This window comes from Hypomesus transpacificus, chromosome 6 (assembly GCF_021917145.1).
Source record: "Hypomesus transpacificus isolate Combined female chromosome 6, fHypTra1, whole genome shotgun sequence".
NCBI classification, from domain to species: domain Eukaryota; kingdom Metazoa; phylum Chordata; class Actinopteri; order Osmeriformes; family Osmeridae; genus Hypomesus; species Hypomesus transpacificus.
The window spans coordinates 12,396,940-12,417,868 of record NC_061065.1 but is presented as its reverse complement, the minus strand read 5'-3'; the positions used below and the strand labels follow the sequence as shown (position 1 = coordinate 12,417,868).

The 20,929-nt window shown below is 40.6% G+C and overlaps 1 protein-coding gene across 3 annotated transcripts in view; it reads right to left on the bottom strand.

Annotated features, from left to right (window-relative positions):
- Positions 1 to 20,811, bottom strand: part of LOC124469245 (pleckstrin homology domain-containing family G member 3) — a 45,568-nt gene extending 24,757 nt beyond the window's left edge. For 2 of the 3 annotated variants that reach the window (XM_047022419.1, XM_047022423.1), the window contains exons 1-2: positions 20,375 to 20,811; positions 11,826 to 11,893 (exon numbers count right to left, since the gene is read on the bottom strand). In XM_047022419.1, coding sequence (XP_046878375.1) covers positions 11,826 to 11,874 — 49 coding nt within the window. In that variant the 5' untranslated portion in view covers positions 11,875 to 11,893; positions 20,375 to 20,811. Of the gene's footprint in view, positions 1 to 7,458; positions 7,502 to 11,825; positions 11,894 to 20,374 lie in introns of those variants that run through there. The other variant, XM_047022424.1, reaches the window with a different exon arrangement.
- Positions 20,812 to 20,929: the final 118 nt, after the last annotated feature.

Sequence of the window (20,929 nt, the reverse complement as noted above, 5' to 3'; positions counted from 1 at the left end):
CAACAGGCATTCCAGTCTAGAACCTGCTGTGAACGTATGTGCCAACCCTATCCGCTATCCAGTCCTATTTGCTGATGCAAATAAATAAATAAATCTCAATGCTTTTTGTGCCAAATCCTCTATTCCAGTCTCTTACTAGCGAAGGCACTGAGGATTATCCTTAGATGACATTTGTGAGGTAGTTTACAGTACGTCAATGCCATTACATCACAAAACAAATCCAAAATGGGCGCAAAAAACGGCTACTCAAAACAGCATTGGTGACCCTAAAGAAACCCTTACCCGTCACTTGCAAGGTTAATATTAAACAGACTACAGTTGAAGTTGACAGAAAGATGGATGGGTAGACAGAGTGAACCCAACCTGCACAAACAACCAAAACATCCTGTTACTCACAAGACACTTGTATTGCAGTGTCTATCCTGTACACACCTACACAGTATGCTGAGGGGAGGTCTACTTATGACTTACACCATCTTTACTTGTGTAAAAAAAAAAAAAAAGACTCAAGCAATTGATCACAGCTTTGCTATGGTATTTTAATTAAGACTCGTCAGTGCCATGTATTTCCAGTCAACACTTGCAGGTATGAAAAAGCACTCCATGAAGGAACATACTGTACAGTACAACAGCCGTTCCAAACGGTCAAAAGTACGGGTTATCCTGAAATCAAGATATTGACAACTGAGTGTATAAACCAGCGACCAGCTAAAGAATAAGCTGTGCCATCTTTAGAGGCTACTTGTTTTTCCCTGAAACTCTCTCGGGGAGCAGTATCATGACAGTCTGTTTGGGGAAACACAAGGGTTCTCTTGAGGGTGTTGACTTGCATAACACACCAAGAACAAAAGAATCATCATTGCTAAACTGGGGACGAAATGAGTTTGTTGTAATGCAAAACTAATAAATGTCTAAATATGACTTGTTGAATTCAGCAGACTGGCTTCTCTAATCCAATTGATGACAAGCAATATCATATGGATCAACGTTTATTGACAACCAGAGGCCTCAAGGTGAGGCTTCCCTTGCAATGCCTTATTGTTAATAAATCATGTCTTTAACCATGATTCAAGTGTTCAAGAAATAGTCTTAACGGGAGCAAACTGGATGCTTCTTTATTGAAACATTTAGGCATGTACTTGCCGGTACTGAGTAAACTGGGAAGTTTACTGTTCTGGTTCAAATAGAGTGATTAATGCATTTGTTCTCTGCATCCATGTGCAATATGTGACTCACCTCTGAGAATAATAATAAGCTGATGAAATGATCATTTATCAGTTTGGGTCAACGAGTTAAGACTCCCATGGAAAACCCACAGTCTTATGTTTCACAACTCCCATACAATTCAACTGAGAAAAAAAAAAGTATTCCGCAAAGAAAAACACATGTTAGACATAATTTGTTTAATCGTTGTATTCCCCCAATACTTGTTATGGGGTTGGAGGGCAAGGGGGTGGGGGGTGGGGAAGAGGAATTAATGGCTGATTAATTGATTGCTCATGTCCAAGAAGCTTTCTAAATATGTGATTAATCTATGGGGTCTAGGATCTGGCTGAAAAATTGAGATTCCAGTTGAGATTCATTTCTGACTCATTCTAATTCCACACATTCTTGGTCAGTGTTAGGGTTTTTTACTAAAGTGAGTGTCTACCATGAGCTAACCCCCCCCCCCCCCCCCTTCCTTTTCTACCTTTTTCAAACCCCTGGGCGACTGCCTAGAGCAGGGGTGTCGAGCTCCGGTCCTCGAGGGCCGCTGTCCTGCATGTTTTAGATGTTTCCCTGATCCAGCTCACCTGATTCGAATGAATGGTCGTTATAACAACCCTTTTAATTGAATCAGGTGTGTTGGAGCAGGGAAACATCTAAAACATGCAGGACAGCGGCCCTCGAGGACCGGAGTTCGACACCCCTGGCCTAGAGCAAGCATGTCCTAGTTTGGGAGGTAATACCTCCCACAACAGGGCCAAGCTTTACCTAAAGTCCTTAGGGGGCTTGAGCTGACAAAGAATGTGCTTTGAGTGTTCGGTTACACATTTCCTGAAAAGTGTTTAGATTGATTTATTACACTGGGTTTTCTGAGTGATGTGAATCATTTCAAAAAGACTGATTCTGTTCAATGAATCTTTGAACACTAATAAGATACTCACAGTTTGTCAAAGCTCTCATGCCGTCTTTCAATCATTAGCTTTTTTCCCCCCATAAGTCGCTTTTAGAAATAACAGTCATATTATATTGTATAGTATATAATTTATAGTAGTTTAGGGTCCTCTTTATCACTCATTTTGTGGAAACCAAACACGAAGTGTAAATTTCCCAAAATAAAGATCACCATGGGGAACTAAGAGTGCTGAACAAGGGAACTGTAATTCACATCTCAAGGAATTACACAACAAGGCTTTCAAACCAGCCACCTAAACCTCAAAGAGCTACTGAAATTATTGAGACATTCAAAGCCAGAAAAAACGCTTTAATGAAAAGTGGTACAGCTGATGGCCGACTGCCTGCATTGTGTGTGGGCTCTGTTGTCCATGTAAAAGGGCATAATCTCCACCTCTAGACCAGTAATTATGACAATGACGTGGATTTGTTGTAATCCACATGCACTGGGGCAGCTGGGTAATTTGCGTTCTGACTCACTGATAACTCCGGGATTATGACTGATAATCATACTCATCTCAGTTCTTAACTCCCCCACCCCTGCCCCTCTCCAGCTATACCAGATACAATACTGCTTGAGTGGCCTTTCATTGTTGGGGAAATCGTTTTGTGTGAGACCCCAGTCACACACAAAACAACAAAGACAGGATGATGGAGATGTCATGTAAAATGTGACTTAGAACATGGTTAAGTAACTATGAACACAATGGTTCGGATGATGGCTTATAGGATGAAAATGTTAACAGCCACCACAAGTAGCTCTTTTGTTACATGTGCACCATCATTTTGACCCAAACAACAACAACAACAACAACCACCACCACAGTAATAAATGTAAACAAACGTCGCAAAACTGAAAAGATACAGATCCTGTCACAAGTCTTACCATTGATAGAATGTGACAAGGGCTTCCAAATCGTATCCCACTGAGACTTAGGCACACCACAGAATCGGTGTCAACAACACCGCCATGAACAGTGTCGATACATTTAGAAGCTGCCCAGATTAATTTAAGAAGCCACGTCAAAATAGTTTAGCGTGCTGGCAGAACACCTTGTGGAGAAGTAACAGATCAGTTAAGGAGGACTTTTGGAAATGGACATCCTCACATCTTGGACTTCTTCCCAGTCCGTCAAACCTATTCTCCATTCGACCCGGGGTGCCAGATTAGTGTAATCCATGCTGGTCTGTGAGGTCAAAAGACACACCCTTGATGCCTGCCTGGCGCCTAATGGATTCAAGGGCCTTCTGAGTCCTGCTACCTTTCAGAAAAAAGCCTCCTAACTTGGGTACACTCCATTCCAGTATTCCTGGTTCATTTCAACCTGAGTGATAGCATATGAGTTACATATAGTATACAGGAAGGCAGGGACAGAGAGAACTATAAAAGGACAGTGAAAGCCTACATCAAAGCCAAACACATGACATTTCAAAGGGGTAAGAAAAGTGTCAGTGCTAAATCTTTCCTGTCCCCCTACAAACCAGACCAGTGGAGATGACACATATTAAAGCAACTCTTGGCAAAGAAAAGAAAAAAACAAAGAAGTTATAACCCCCATATCCAAGTTGTTTTTAAAACACATACTGTGACTCTGAATTCAGAAGACAAACCGACTGAGTTTTGTTGCTAAAGGGAACAGCTAAGTAAGTAATTCGTTATTGGATGTTTTGTGCCCTGAACTGTTTGTCCTGTAACTGCACACACCTGAGGACAAAACAAAAATAGATTACCAGTAGATCCAATTTCACTCAACAATCTAAGGGAGGGTGAAACTTTTTCTTGGTTCAACCAAAGGTCCTTGGCTACAATGGATGTTTGGCTTCACTATAAAAAGGTTCCATCTGAAAGTACATGGGCTTGGCTCAAACAATTATACAGTAGTGAATATCTTCTGCAGATTCCATTGATGTGATCAATACGTGCTTATAAAGCCACACTTGGGTTACTCTAAGAGTAAACCCGATTATATTTCAGCCTTATAATGCTTCGGTATACAGTGCCAGGGCCAAAGCTTAAAGAATTATAAATCAGTTAAGACTACTTTACCTGGAAGCACTGTGGTATTCTTTCTTAAAGCAGTATATATATGGATTTGACTTAATGGGTACTGTATAATTGAGCTTTTTGCATTCTGATTCAATACTTAATAGCTGCATTGTGAACTGCATTACTGTAAACAAATGGACAGAGGAGTATTGATTCCATTTATGTGCTCACCTTGATCTATATACCAAGGACTCATCCTATGATGTGTTGTCTCAGACATTACATAATGTTCTGGGAATCTGACTTCCTCAAAGTCTCAGAACCTGATTACTGTATGCAACCCAATATTAGTCTTAGGCTCAAGAACAAGTACAAAAGGATAGGTCCATAGGATAAGGGCAGTTGTTAGGAAGGAAGTACTGATCAGACAGGATTCATCTCTACAGGTACTGTATGGTAAACAACTTCCACCTGCTTCATTGTACATGATCAGATCTCAGTATTAAAATCTGCAGTGATTTTTGTAAATGTAAAAGGTGATGCCAATCTATAAAAGGTTATGATTTTAAGGGAATAAATCTTGGTACCAGATTGTTGACCAAGTTAGCCAAAACCATTTAGTTTTTCGACATTAAGACATTGTCAAAACGTACCTTAATTGATTTGCTTCATCCCGAAACAAACACCTGAACAGTCCAAGGAAACCCCGAGAGCTCTCTCAGAAATCTTGATTGATGTCCCTCAACACGATCCCACCCCTCTTCTCAAAAGAAATTGTCCACCATCACAGCAATCCCTTTGTTGTTCCAGACAGTCTCCTGTACGTGAAGCCACACCAGCACACCTGCCTCCCTTCGCTGCCTGACCACTCTGGCTGCTCCGACAGGAGGCGGAGGAAAAAAACTTTCATCCAATTAGTGTTGGATAGAAGACTGGCCCCGCCTGTCCTCAACACGAAACCCACCCTCCCCACAGAGCCGCAGCAGCTAACAGCTCAATATTTGCAGGATACTTCTACATCCTGCTACAATTTGCACAAGAGCTTGGATTTGTGATGTTACATAAAAAACTTGAATCAGCTTTTTAATAAATATGTTTGTTTTGTTTTTTTTACTGCAATCCTCCTGTGCCCTCCCAGTGAAGGTTACAAATCAGAAACGGGGGATATAACTGGTCCCTCCCCCCAACATAATTGGTATATTTACGTTGTTAGGTTGACGATTTAATTTCATATGGGATTGATGACTGTTCTTGTTAATACTCTTACCTTTTTTGTATTTTGTCAATTTCCAAAACCCTTTCTACTTGTGTTTCATAAATATAAGTGATCTTTTAGAATCTATGTCATAGTCATAATCCTCGCTCCCACAGTTACAAACTTTGGGGGTTTGAGGTAAATGTCAAGTACATAATTTTAGGTATTTGTGACTCAGTATTAGATGTATTTTAACTTGGTCTTTTTATATAGAATTGTTCCGTAAAATTCTTCCCCACCAATGTGTGAAGCATTATTTTGCCCTCGATTTGTTCCAGGTCATTATAACACCTGGGAACCAAGACATAGGGTTGAGAGAGACCCTTGATTGACAGGATAATTTACAGTACAGTTCAGCCCACAGTAATAGGATAAGAAGCTAGCAAGCACTAATAAGCCAACTCCCCCTGGAGCCTTCTTCTGAAAGTACAGTGACAGTTCTGAGTAACTACTGGGTCCACATAACACACCAGACAGAATGTGACACATTGAACTTGTGAGGCACCCATGCATAGCATCACGAGTGAGTTCTATGGAAAGTAGCCTTTTATGTGTTCAAGACATTCACCTCACCGATTTAGAACACACATAGAATTTCCCAAGAATTGAGTGGATATTTTTCGAGAATCCTGCAACTGTCTCAAAATGTGTCACAAGGGTACCATTAAAAAGCAGTTATAGCTGAGGAATACACCATGTTGCCAAAAGCTAAATAAGAATAAAAGCACACTTAATTAGTGGGACTTCCCCCAAAGTCTATAAAAGCTTTCCTTAACATAATAAAGCAAAAGAGGAATTGTATTCCTTCACTACCCATCATGTGTACTAAACTAAGTCAATCCACAGTATTCACTTAAGCTTACATACAGTAATGCCTTTACACCTACAGAATCGTTGTGGCCGAAAATACACAAATGTAGTAATTTGTGTGGTTTTTACCTTTGTTTTCCCTTGTATCATTTCACAAACACCAAAGATAACGTCATAAGTATCTGCAGTATAAACAGAGACTGAATGCTGCTTGGACAATAATAAACAGTAGTGAACGAACGGGTTTCTGACCCTACAGCATTGGCCAGATAGCTGGATCGTAAGTAAGTGATATGTATAGCATGAAACTGGTCAAGTTATGAACTCAGTACAATGACTTAATTGTGTCTGCATCACCACGATCTTGGAAAAAGCGTACACTTTTGGGGTACCTGAACTCTGGAATCAAGAGCTAGAAGGTCTGTTTGGACAAAAAGCTGTTTCCATTTACAGTTTGCAGTTGATTTATTTCATATTATATTGATGGTAATCCTTTCTGAAAGCACATGTTCCACAGCAGTCGAGAGTCAAATATTTACAACGGACATGTACCTAATACCTGTAATTTGAGTTGGGTCTCCGATAAAATATGCAGCCAAACCTAAATATTGCATAGGACTTGGACTACAAAGAAACTTCCATTGTTAAAATATGCCAAACCTCAGTACATTACAGAGGATTGATGCATATTGAATTTTATGTGTCATTGCAGTTAAATGTCTGCCTCAATTTCTTCTGCCACTGTGTAGTGTAAACTTTCTCTTGTACTTAACAGTTTTTACCATAATCTGAAAGAATGTTCCAGAACACTATACAGCACTTCAACCCCTTGAAAACATTTGTGGGTAAAGATAGGTTTTTAACATGCCTGCTGGTTGTTTAATCGAATGTAGCTTGGCTACTGCTATGATAGCCATCACTACCTAAGAAAGCCTCTGCAGAATGGGGTTCCAGTATCTCAGCAACCAGGTGACGTGATGAGATAAAAGCATCCAGCCCTCATCCTGTGCTATCACAGACAACACACTGGGAGCAACATTAACTGTATACAGGCAACCAGTACAGCAACAATAAATGGCCGAGCATTTTGTGTTCAATAATTCTCAACCGTGTAAAAAACAAAAATAACAAGATTAATCTGACTGATTAAACCATTTTTAAAAGAAAAAAATGTGTTTTGATTAATTGTGAGTCTAACCACAACCATTCTAAGCCACACTGCATTTTAAGATCAGAATATGGAACTTACTTTTGCTCCTTCTGAGGCGTTTTCCCATTTTTGACTTCAGCAATTGCTACATCATGACTACATCATTCTACGCATCTCTCACTACTTTCCATTGCATCGGAATAGAAGCTCATCAGCTCAATTTCAGTGGAAATTGCACGTCTGGCAGAATGTCACCAAAACACTCTAGGTAAAAGGTGCTGATCTTTTAATCTCTTTCCAAATCTGCTGAGAAAACATTATGCAGTAGACATTTTAAACCTGTAGACATTTTCGATCCTAAGCTCTTGACGTTTATGAAACCTAGAAACGCTTAGTGTTTAAAAGGAGAAGCTTTGCATCTGTACACCTATAACACATTTGGACTTTGGATGCCTGTGTTTGTACGCTAAATCAACAGGGAGCAATATTTTATTTTTAATTATAAGAGAAAGGAGACTGGTACTTTGGGACTATAAAACATGATGCAATCTGTCAATTGCGAACTCCAAGTATCTGTGCGTTTGGTGTTTTGTGAACGTGTTAAAACTGCAAGCAAAACAGTAGTCTACAGGTGAGAGCTATTTTGAAAGGTTTATACTGGTATTTCACTCATAACTGTCTGCTAACGTAGGTGTATCATTTTCAAACTTTTCCATCCTTGAGGTTCAGTGTGTTCATCTTCTCCCTACAATGCTTATTAGTGATATGACACAGATCGATCAATGGCTCCGACATTTGGCTAAGGCCTAAAAGCCCAAGATATTTGGACGGGTTTAGAAGTCCGATAAAAGCCAAAGGGGTAGACAGGATGTTTTGACAGTCTGAAGAATCTCCTGTGGAAGTAAACAACTCCGGCATTATACAGCAATGCTTTAGATACATACCACAAGCAGCTAAAGAAGATCCAAACCAGTGGAGCCATACAGCTTTTACAATGCCGAGATGGGTTTAAGATAAGGGTCTTCTAAAGAAATGTGCTCTTTGCTAGATGATTGCAAGGAGCTAACAAAGAATACATTTAACCACAGACCTTCCGAGCAGTGAACGGGACTGCACCCCTATGCACCTGCCACCTACGGTCTTCTTCTGACAACCGACTGGTGGTCCCACCGCTCAACAGCGCCCGGTCACAACACAAGCTCTTATCCTGTCTGGCCCTCCAATGGTGGAATCAACTCCCCACCTCCATCAGAGACACTGACTGTCTCCCCACCTTCAAGAAAAGGTTCAAGACGCACTTGTTTCGGGAGTACAACGGCACTAAGGAATGTTTGTCCGGACCTGATGTTTCCTCCAGGATCACAATGACTCTTGAGACTTGTTGCTCTTGTTGGTTAGTTGTAACTGACTTAAAACTTGTAGGCCTACTTGCTCAGTAATATATTTTTGTTGCTTGCCTTTTTCCACAGGTACACCCTTGCACTTTTTCGAGGTTCATGTTGTTTAATTGTATCTTGTTTAACTACATACTCTTACGGTTCTTTCCTTTGGGACATATTTAGTTTTCACAATGTATGCTTCATGTTTTGGTTACCCGCAATGTTTAGGGCTATCTCGTTGTTGTGATCAGTGACCCATGCTTCGCTTTGGATAAAAGTGTCTGCTAAATGCATACATTTAAATTTAAAATGTAAACCACAGACATATTGTTGGTACTGGATATGACTAACTCAATTAATTTAAGATGAGAGAAACCTAATAATCAAATATGGCATATGACATACCTACCGTTTAAACATGATAGACATTTCCACTAAACTCAGAATTGGGGCGACGATTGTGAACGCAGTGTTTGGACAACCTGAACCGACCTGCTTTGAAAGTAGGGATGTCACGAGAACCGATACTTACGGTACCTTCCGATGCTAAAATAACAAAACACCGACGATACCCATTTTTTTGAAGCACCGTAAGTACCGTGAGCGCCGATGCCAGATGTTAGCATCGGTGCTGCGCCTTCAGGAGTGTTCCAGTCGACGTTTACATTAAGAAAAACAAGATAACAACTGCTGCTTTAGCGATCGCCCCGCTTCGACTTGTTGACAAGAAAGGCAAAAAAAGTAGTTTGCGTTTGAGGCAGATGACCGTGGCGTTATAACTAATCCGCAGAATCCATTATGCAAAAAATGCTACCGCAGTCTTCAGACCAAGGGGGAATACTTCCAATTTAGCTAAGCACCTGAAAGATCGTCATCTGGATTTGTTTAAAGAATTCAAGGCAAGTTCTGATTCAGTTCCAGAAGAGGCGCTGCACCGATGCTAACATCTGGCATCATACAAAATAAATCAATGTTCGCTGAAGTCGCGGCGAAATTCTGAATACATCCAAAGAATGCTATTTTTCTGTTTGTTTAATCTGTCATACTAAAATACACGTTACATGATGTTTGAGATGGTGGGCACGTGTGTTACTGGCTTATGTACATAGTTTAGGTTAGCTGTAGTTTTAACGTTAGCCCATAGCTTAGAAGGTAAACTCATGTCATGTTCATCTTGTTAGCTGAATGGCTTAATTGCACTTTATTATATTGTGCTATGCTCTATTGCACATGTTTTGTATGTCTTTGTAGGACATTTTGCTATTTTTCAAATATTTTAAAGAAGTTCATGGTTCAAGTAGCCTACATGGAATCTTAGAAAATCCTCTTTTTTTTACCATGGTATCGCAATTGGCATCGACAATCGTGTTATTTTAATGGTATTGGCACCGACTACTGAATTTTTGGTATCGTGACACCCCTATTTGAAAGAGGCAAATCTGGAGAGGAGCTAAGCAGTGCTCCTTCACCATGTTCAGACACACTAAAGAAACTGACAGACAGGAGGAAAGGCAAAATGAGGTCAGGTGATAAAACATGAGACCCAGGTAAAACATTTGCCACATCTGTTAAAACATTTTTCACCAAACTTTTAAAACATGGGATTGGCCGCCACACAGGATTACCTTTCAGCAGCTAATGGCCTGTCTCCACCCAGGAAACACAAAATCACGTCTCAAACTTTAAGCCAATGAGGTAACAACTGTTACAATAAAGTACATTCAATCCTTGTGAGGCAATCTCTATGCCATTATAATGTTTAAATCTAACCAAGTTTTTATAGAACAGGGTTCGAAGCAAGAAAGGGCACCATTGTACGTGAATCAGACTCTGGAAAAGGATTTATGTGACTAATGATTTAGCTGGTTCCCTACACTACCACACAGCACCAGCAAGAGAGAAGAATAGAGCTACACAGTGCACAGACACCACACAATCTACAACAATCGAGGCACTGTTATACCCAACCCGTCCTAAGGATGCTTGCCAAATTCATGCAGGCATGTACCATATGACCATTATGGGCTTGTAAGCGGCAATGTCTGCCAAGGTAGACATTACCCAGAAATCTCTTCAGACTCAGGTGTCTCGACAGACATTTAGTGAGGTCATCAAATTCCATGATGTTGCCACAAGGAGAACTACACCTCTGCTGTAGCAACCACATTTTTGCAGTGTTATTCTTCAAAGGTTATGGAGAATAATTATTTCTGTGGACAAGCATGCATTGTAGTCATTCCTTCTCATGTGGACTGGAAAATATGACATCCATCTGCACCTTCGGCAATCATTGTTTCTCTATGCCCCCTCCCCAGCCAGACTAACAACATTTCAGGCAGATGGCATCTCCTTCTTCTACTGAAGGTCATGTTTTGACAGTAGGTATTTACTCTGGTTCAACAATTATTTTTTAGGAGAACAAAATGAAGAGGATAGATTTAGCAGACTAGCTACAGTCCTATTAACTTTACCATTAGTCTGTGTGGAAGGTGTTGACAGGTTTGAAAACCTGGAATGTTTTCTGCCTCTCAGAAAAAGATTACAACCAACATGGTGAGAAAATAAATGAGAAGCCAGTCTTCCACAATTCCATTTCAAACTACAGTTATATCCTACAATGGTCATTCCTGGCACTCACTGGATTCCTCAGAACTGAATGTTTCATCCGGTCAAGCACAGGAGTCGAACACAGCACAAGACATAGACAAAGCCTCACTCAGACAGATGTTAATGAACAAATGTCGAGTTTAAATTAAGATTCTGTGCTCTTTGATATTCCATGGCTTTCTGTAAACCGAACAGAACACTTGCTGCCAGTACGTGTGCCATGTGAATATCATTGAAAAGCAACCTTGTATGGTCTTTGAATGGATCAAGTAAAGTCAGACTGAATTTGTAATGTGTAACTTGGTCCGTTTATAGCTGGGTATTACAACATTTACATCTAGTCAAAGCTTGACAAGCACATTTGTTCTGATCCAGTTTAAGAGATCCCTTGGATAGTCATTACACCCCACTGAATACAGTGAACTTCAAGCCGGGTTAGCTTGCTATAGACAATGTATGGGTAATTGTTGTTTGTCTTACCTTCACCCATTGGGACTTCATAAGACGTGTTGTGAGATCCCTCGGGCATGGCACTGGGGCCTCAGGAACTGCAAACACACAAAGTGGCAACATGAGGACAGACTGAAAGACTCATCTCACCAACTGTCATGAGTCAACAACAATTTGACCATCATTTTCCAATGATGCACTGCTGAGTTTAACTGCTGACTGGACTCCTGACATCCCATTAATTCATCACCGCACCACTCCAGGAAGTACAGTACCGTGTAATACGCCATTTGCCCTAAAAGAGGAAGTCTAGAACAGCTTACTGGGGTCATTAAGTGTGGGAAAGTCTGCAGTCACCATAACCTTGTAATTTGAAATGAAACTGAACCATTTTTACAGGCCTTGGTGTTATCATAGCTGCCTGAAGCCTGGGAACATGCATGGAGAACATTTGTCTAAGGTAACATCATGTTTGTTCAGCTGGTCATTTTTTTCCCCATATACAAAAAAGGTGTATCTAGACTGATTCATGGAGTATAATATTCAATTTTTATGAACAGAGCTTAGAAATATTCCTATCAGTCATGACTATAAAGCATGCAGGTGCTTTAGGCAAACCAACTTCACAGACAAATGCTGACAAGCCTACAACCACTTAACAAAGGCTTTTCCAAAGTGTTGTCATTTTTGTTTTTCTTATAGACTACTGCAAACAACCACACTTGTTATTTATAAAGTAATCATTAAAAGAAAGTCTAAGAAATGTTCACGGTAATTTGGACAGGTCTTCAGTTCAGAATCAATCAACCAGGGACACTTTAGTGGAGTACCACATGGTTTCTCTGCATGTCTTATCCTCTCTCACCTGTCTCTGATACTTTCACTGTCCAATAAAGCATGAAAATGCTGAATATGTATCTCAAATAAATAATTAACCAACCATAGAATTGAAGGAACACTGCTGCCAGATTGGTTTGAGTACAATAATAAAAGGACTTTCATCATCCCTCAATGAGTTCATAGCAACAGTGTGGGGCACTGTCTCAAACCAGTCTCTCCTACAGGCTCTCCAACAGTCTCTCCTATGTATTTGGACTGAATGTCCACTGAAGTATTCCCAAAAAGGCGCAAGTAGTATGAGAGCCAATCCACCTCACATCAATAATTGTTAAGCTGTTGCTTCTTACCACAAAAATTCTAAATAAAAGTTTTTTCCCCCCACATCCTATTCTGGTGTGACTGCCCAGTGCCTCTGGTTTGATATTGCCCATGGCCCTTCCAGTGCTGGTCGAGAATGGCGCCTTCAGTCCAGGGTTGCACTCACACATAAGCAGAACACTTGGCAAATATGGACGATTTTCCACGCTCAACGAGCCTCCGCTATTATGTTAGTCTTCAACTTTATTTTCCACAGGGAAAGGAAGAGGAAAGAATTTGGGGCACTGACACTCTCTGCTTTATTTCCGAATGTCATCAGACAACTCCCTTTTCTCTCTTCCCAGTCATTAGAAGGTTAAGGGCAGAATAAATTGACGTAGTTGAGGCCTCAATGAGCTCAGAGCACAATTGCCCTGGTCTGAGGTAGGTCTACAATCTGCAGGCTAATAACCTAGTAGCTGGCCAAGTTCATTGAAGTGGGCACTAGGAAGGTTTACTTTCATGTAAAACTACATAGCCAGCAATTTATACTTGCAAGGGCAAAGTTAAACAGCACCGATAACATTTTGTAACATGGACAAGACATCTGTCTTTCTAAAAACTCGGACAAACATTTTAACTGACTTTCCCACTATTGTGGGAGAACACAACTGTAATTGTGACTTCAGCCAGCAGATGTCCTACTACCCCATGTTGAATGATCAGGATTACTTCATAGACTGCTGTAAAACTAAAGAAGAAAAAAAAATATCACAAAATATCAAAAACAGTAAATACTAGAATTGTATGACGTATTTCTCAGTTGCCAGACTGTAGGAACATGAATTTGAATCACAGCTGAATACAAAGTTTTGGTACTAAACATGCAAGAAGGAATGTTGCTTGACAGAAAGTCTTAAAGAATGTTATCTGGTATTTACTGTATCATACATAGACATCAGACAGAACATGGTGACGGTTGTGTACCATAAAATGTTGTCTTAGTTCTAATAATAGTAAGTGGCAAGATCTACATCCAGAAATGACAAAACCGACCAGTCATCTACAGTGAATTTACATTTTCAGAACAGTATCGTACATTATGAAATTGTTTTGAAAGTCATACAAAAGTCATGTTCTAGCAGCCATAAAAGTTGACTGGTACTGGTAAACATCTTGTGCTGGAAATCAAACCAAAAATCCCAAACCACCATGCACTACAACATCAGAAGATATGTCCACCTGTTCATTTTCTGCAGGGATATATTGAAAATGGTGAGCTTTGTTGGTTAAAGCTGTCATCATTTATTTGATTACTATCTTAGATGGATCACAAGCTACCAAACTGTTACTACCAAACACCATTATGAAACATATCCAGTCCGTACACTCCCACTACTCTCAATGCCCTCTCACTTTAATTTTAAGTGAATATAACACTGGTAGGGGATTTTCCGGAAAATTAACAGTACAAAGTTCGAAATTGATTTTGAGATAGCATTTCCTATTGCATTCATGATGGCATATGGTCAAATATGATATCCACCCAAACACAAACAACAGGCGGAGCAAATCCCACTGGTCCATCACTTTTTTTTCTTGCTGACAATCCCTCACTTCTTGTCTGGCGCGATCACAGGACTGTGTGTGTGTGCGTGTGTCTTGGGGGTGGAGGATTGGGGGATCAAGACTATTGCGTATTCATGTTCCTTGCCCCAGGGTCAACATGTGTTTCATAAGATAGGGTGCCCACTGAGGGAGAAGGGACTTTTTGCATGAGTTTCTATGTGTCATGACATACTGTACATGACACTTATTCTCTTCCTCTCTCTTAATTTTAACTTACAAATCCCTCCACGTCTACTAGCTTCCTCTGTTTCAGATCGTCTTACACCTCATCACCCTATAGGAACTTGATCTCAAAACGCTGGATATTTGGTTTCCAAAATCAGGAAGATGACAGCAGGCCCAGGTCTGCACCTCCTGCATCACCAGTCAGTGACATTGCTTGTAAAAAAGTCAGAGTCAGACTTGATTTGATACAGAATATTGATGCCACCTTGACGTCCGCAATAACTACAGATAAGCAAAATCTGGACGACATACTGTAACTCCAGAACCATTCTGTGACAGCAGAGCTTTAGAGACCTTCAAACTTGTTCTTGGGTGGAAGCGGGACAGGAGGTGAGGGCAAATTGACACAGCTGGACAACCACAATAAACAAACAATCCTTCCCCCTGCCTCGGCCTCACGTCACATGACACGGGAGCGCAAAGACACAAGAGGAACCATTCTGAAGGTCCACGGCGCAGCTTGCTAATTGATTGCTGGGCCTCACAAACATTCACCCACAATAAACAAAGACAAACAAAAGGCCTGTGGTAGTCCATCCCGACGCCTGCTCTACGGGGTGGCATCTTTAGAACTAGCCTGAATGTAAAGCAAATGTTGTTGTTTTGCAACAACACATACAGTACAGATATGGTCATCCCTTTTCTTGCATGTAACACATCACTGGATTTTGCTTTAATGACACCCGTTAGCCTACACATTACATTTATTCATTTAGCAGACGCTTTTATCCAAAGCGACTTCCAAGAGAGAGCTTTACAAAAGTGTATAGGTAACTGAACATAACAACGAGATAGCCCCAAACATTGCGGGTAGCCCCAAACATTGCGGGTAGCCAAAACATGAAGCATACATTCAAAACCACAAGGGCAGAACCATAAGAGTATGTAGTTAAACAAGTTACAATTAAACAATATGGACCTCAAAAAGTGCAAGAGTGTACCTGTCGAAAAGCAAGCAACAGTAAAATATTTCACAGCGAGTAGACTTGATGTAAAAAAATAAATAAAAAATAAATAAGGAGTGACGTCTGAGCTCAATGCAAGGCCTGTGTATCTGGGCCGGGCTTCAGCCTTAATCGAAGGCTTTTAAATGGATGCATGTTGTCAGTGAAGGCAGTAATGGCATTAGACCAAGATCATGGCTGAAGGAGTTTCATGTCAACAACCCTTCACCCGTGCAGTACAGCTCATCAGCATCGGAGTTCATGCTTACCTGAAGAGGAGACCTCAAGACTCTACTTATGCAGACTTAGGATATCAAGCATTAGATGGCTGATGTCACTGGAAATCCCCCACTTAGAAACACAAAGACGAGCAGTGTCTGGCTTATTTTTGGTCAATTTTATTTTTACTGTAAACACTAGGGTTTGAGCAATGCAAAATGATCCAAATGAACAATAAAAACCACACTTTCAATGCAGAAGGGACACTGATTGTTCTAAGAAGGAACTGTCACAAATCATCCATGACGGAAGTCATATTGAAAGTAATTCACCCAATCCTGGTGGTCTCCAATTAGCCTATTTTTTGCAACTCCCAAGTGACTTTGCGTAATTGAGACTTCCAGTCAAGTCTTTCAGCTAGGATTCAGTAAAAGGGCATTTTCTTCTTCGTCCCTCTCTGTGATCTTATCACATTGCATTACAGAAAGCTGAACAGTGGGATCCCCCAAAGTCTTGAGAATGCTATAAATACGTCCATGTGCTCAATCCGCCCCCTCAGTCTATGAGTTTGTTTTCCTGTAACAGAGGAAATGCTCATGCCCATGTCTGCACCTTTCGTCTCCAAGGGTGATATAAGTGGTCACTGAACTGGTCTCAGAGGCTGGTTGTTTGATAGGCTATATTTGGCCTGAAGTGGAACTCATTTTCTAGTTTTAATTGTGTGATGTAGGCTAGGTCTTCTTCGGTCATGACGTCAATACACAGATGCAGCACGCAATGATATTCAAATGTTTCTCCACTGCTGTCCACCTGAGCACTCTACATATTCTGTTCATAAGTATTTTTGGTGTGCTCAAATCCTAACCCATCCTGTTGCTAGATACAGGACTTTTCAGGCCGTTCTGGAATGAACAATTTACTCATACAGGAAAAACGTGTCATGACTATAAAATCGAACAAACACTAGTGAAAAACTGGCTCGTTTTCAGCCTGGCTGAGCTCATCCCTACTGGCAAGTTAGTTGAGATTGTGAAACCTACATTTGTTCAAAATGAGCGTCATTTTGCATTTCCTATTGACGCATCAAGCTGATAATTGTTGTTTCAATGTTGGAAACGACATATTCATCGTGATCTATTGTTCTCTGGAAAGGGAGATGGTACAACTAATATCCAAATTCCACACCTTACATTTTAGGCTGACTCCCTGGACCCAGGTTGGGCTGTTTGTTTTTGTACATTGCCAGGACATGACACATTATGCAACAAATATTTAACTAGTGTGTCATTATAATTAAAGGAGTGTAAAAATAAAGCACCCTCATTTCTAAACCACCAATTTTTTGTGATATGAGCAAATACCCGTTTTACAGTTCAAATGATGTCATAAAGAAGACTTCTACCCAAGTACACATAGTTGGTCATGCAGTCAGCTGTATCATACAGACCATGACTTAGCTAAACGTACTGCACTACAGCACTCATTAAACAGATAAATCGAATCAACTACACACTCTGGGGAGCACTCTAATGGCTCCTGGAACACTCAGTCTCATGTGGCTCTCTTTAAAAACTACTGGTTTCTTATTCCTGGTCCTGGATGTTACAGACGACACCTGCTCTTAAAGAGGGGGGAATCCTCTGTCCTTTTCCAGAAATGGGCCACGGAGTCACAACTCCCTTCTCCCCCAAACAATCCTTTCCAGGGAGGGTGAGGCATTTTGGAACACAGTGTTGGTATTTTTTACTGTGAGCTTTGAGAATTCCTTTGCCTAGCCAATCCAATGGATGAAACTTCGTACTGCATAAATCAATACAATTTAGAATAATGTCTATTTATTAGTTGATCCTTGAACAATTCTTTTTTTGGGATATTCTAAACATTCCATCCATAGTTCATATGCTGAAAACTAAGCTGAAACTAATAAACAGTGACAGACTGTAGTAAAAAAGAGAATTCCTGGCATTTGTACGGGGCTTTGCCAATGTGCCCAGTGGAGCACTTCAAAGACCCTCTCCTTCCACACATTGAGGATGCTTCCTACGGCCACACCACTGACCAACCCTTTTCCTTTTCCAGAGTGCATACACCATGGTACATGCTTCTGGTTTATATCTACAAAAAACCTTAATAGCTATTTCCATTAACAATTATGAAATATGAAATAAAGATGTACTAAATGGAACATAAGTAAAGTATGATGTTTATGCTCCATGTCACAGGCGCAATGGTTTCGTTGTCAATAGCCACATATGGTCTGAGAGTAATGTCAGCTCATGGCTGTTTGGTGAAGATTACACAGTTTATTATCATGGGTATTATATTACGTTTATCAGTCAACCATCTGTCAGGTTGCTGGTCAAATCAAACATCACCTATTGACTAAGCATGAAGTTTCAAACTAAAGGATCATAGAGCCCGGTTCAGTTAAGCTTTTTCTTCACAAATGTAATCCTGACTAATGAACCAATTCCAATGACAGAATGAACAACAGAATGACATCATGCAGTGTGGCAAAGCTGCATGCTGGAGGGTCAGGAGGAAACCCAGACACAACCAGCACCAAGTCTCACCTGCAGTCCCTCATTATGTAAACAAAGCAACTTCCCGAATCTATGTCCCAACAAAATAGATGATTTCCTCTAAGGCGGCCATGATCTGTATGGGATTGAGTCATGGTAATACTTGTTGAGCATCCCTCGTGTGACGGGAGCCACACACCAGTCCTGGTCATCCCAGAGAAACTGGGTGTATCTGTCATACAAGCCTTCACCCTGCCTCAGCCCTTTCACACGAGAACCATTGTTCTAGACTACCCAAACTTTCCATCACTCATTAACGTTTGGACAATGCCAGTCCCTGCCTTAGAGCGAAGCCAAAGCAAATGAGCTTCCCTTCCCATTGCCCACATAATACCATTTGCAATTTCGATCAATGGCTTAGTGTAGGAAAAGAAGGCCACCCTCAGTGACTCTTCTACTCTTTCGATGTATTATTCTCTGGGATAGGCTGCTTATGGGAGGAAATCTCTGCCGATATGGAGAGATGCGACTGCCGTGGTGCATCGTCCTCGGGTTTCTCATGAGTTGACGGGGTAGAGAGTGACAGTCCAGCCGTAGACTGTCTTTATTTAGGATCACAGTTTGACTAGGACATTCCTTGTGATTTAGGTCATTGATGGAGTACAGTTTGCACCTTAACATACAATTAGTCTTTTCTGAAATCTACTAAAGGTTTTTTCAAATCTTTCCAAAACAGCATTCACCATTTACTGATTGGCGAGAACACACTGTGGTAATCCTGTCTGGACACTTATCTCTGGTATAACATCCAACGTCAACAAACTGACCCATGCCAAGTTATCACTATTACCCAAGAAAATGATAAAGTTTCTGTTGCAACAGGTTGTAGTGCTTCTTGATCCACCACAAATTCCAAACATGCAGCTTAGCTATGCAAACTATTTACCTGAATAGTACAAGCCTACACCAGTTACCAAGTTCCAAAAAATTACAGGAAGGTCACACTTTGGTCATTTGTTGTTCAATACTGTTATCAGCATGGAAAGTGATTAACAATATGAGAGACAGGAACAATAATGAGAAACGCAAGGATGTTGTTTTCAAACACGGAATGGACATGTCAACAATCATAAAATCTTCCAACAGGTTTTTAGTCATGTTTTCTGGAACATGCATCCTCTTTAAGGTGAATAGCAGTGGTGTAAAGATGTGTTTATGAAGCTATGGGTTTAGGAGGCAAGCCTATGTCTAAGGTAACACTGCATTTACCCCAAAGCCATTAGTAATAATATAAGGCTATAAAGTCACAAACTGCCAGGTTGACTACATGACTCACATGCTCTACTTCCAAGCAACAATGTGTTAGATAACTCATTCCTTGGGGTAAACTGAGGCTAAGCAACAGTTTGAAATCTGAAATAATACTAGTAGTCAGCTTAGTACATTGTGAAATGATCTGCATAGGCTATGAGATGAAGACGGACATTGCAGGAGAAAGTCACTTGAGCAGGCTTAACGGAAGGTGTCCGCTATAACACACTCAAAAACATATTCATAACGAAAGTCTGTCATGAAAGCAACTTCTGTCTGTTTATAGGCTTAGCCATGCATTTGCCTGAGTACATTTACAAATAGGGGTCAGGGTAACCTCAGATCAAACAATTTTGCAATCTTAATGTAGGATAGTAGTAGTAACGTTAAATAAAGTTTAACATTTGAGAGAAACCCACAATGTCCGACATTAGCCTACAAATGTTGACAAAAAGTTATTATTTTTTCTAAAACAGACAAAAGCTACACAGGTAAACGGCAGGTTAAAGAAAGAACAAATAATCGGCTCTAACGGTAAGATTCACATCATTTCGTATTGTTTGAAACTTAAGAGAACCATGTTGCTACTTACCGCGGGATAAAAGTTTCTAAAACCGCACTGAGAACGCAACAAGACCTGCAGTTACATTCGTGAGCTCCGCTGTTTTAAAGAAAGTTCCAAGCTGACAGGTAATTTCCCTCTGATTAGTTGGTTGACAGCGTCTAAAACACGACTGTGCAATCTTCGTTTGTTCAACGCCTTCACCGGCCGAAAATCGCCGCCCCTTTGCGCGTGCGTCAGTTGTAAAAAAAAAAAAAAAAAGTCTAACATTTAAGATATCAATGAATAAAACACATCATATAAAATGTTAAATCCACATTTGCGTCACCACTAATATACCCTACTTGAAAAACTAGGTGCGTCGCACGGCTTGAAGAATCACCAGGAAGTCTAACATGACTCGGATGCGGTGGAGCATTTTTCAAACCAGTTGTCTTCCCCGCATTGTACGTAGCCTTCTCCAATATCCTACCCCTCCCAATCGCAAAATGTACCGCGGTGTGCACGCACACCAAATAGACACACATAGAGATAAAGAGAGAGAGAGAGATAAAGAGAGAGAGAGATGGTTTTGAGGTGTGCTCA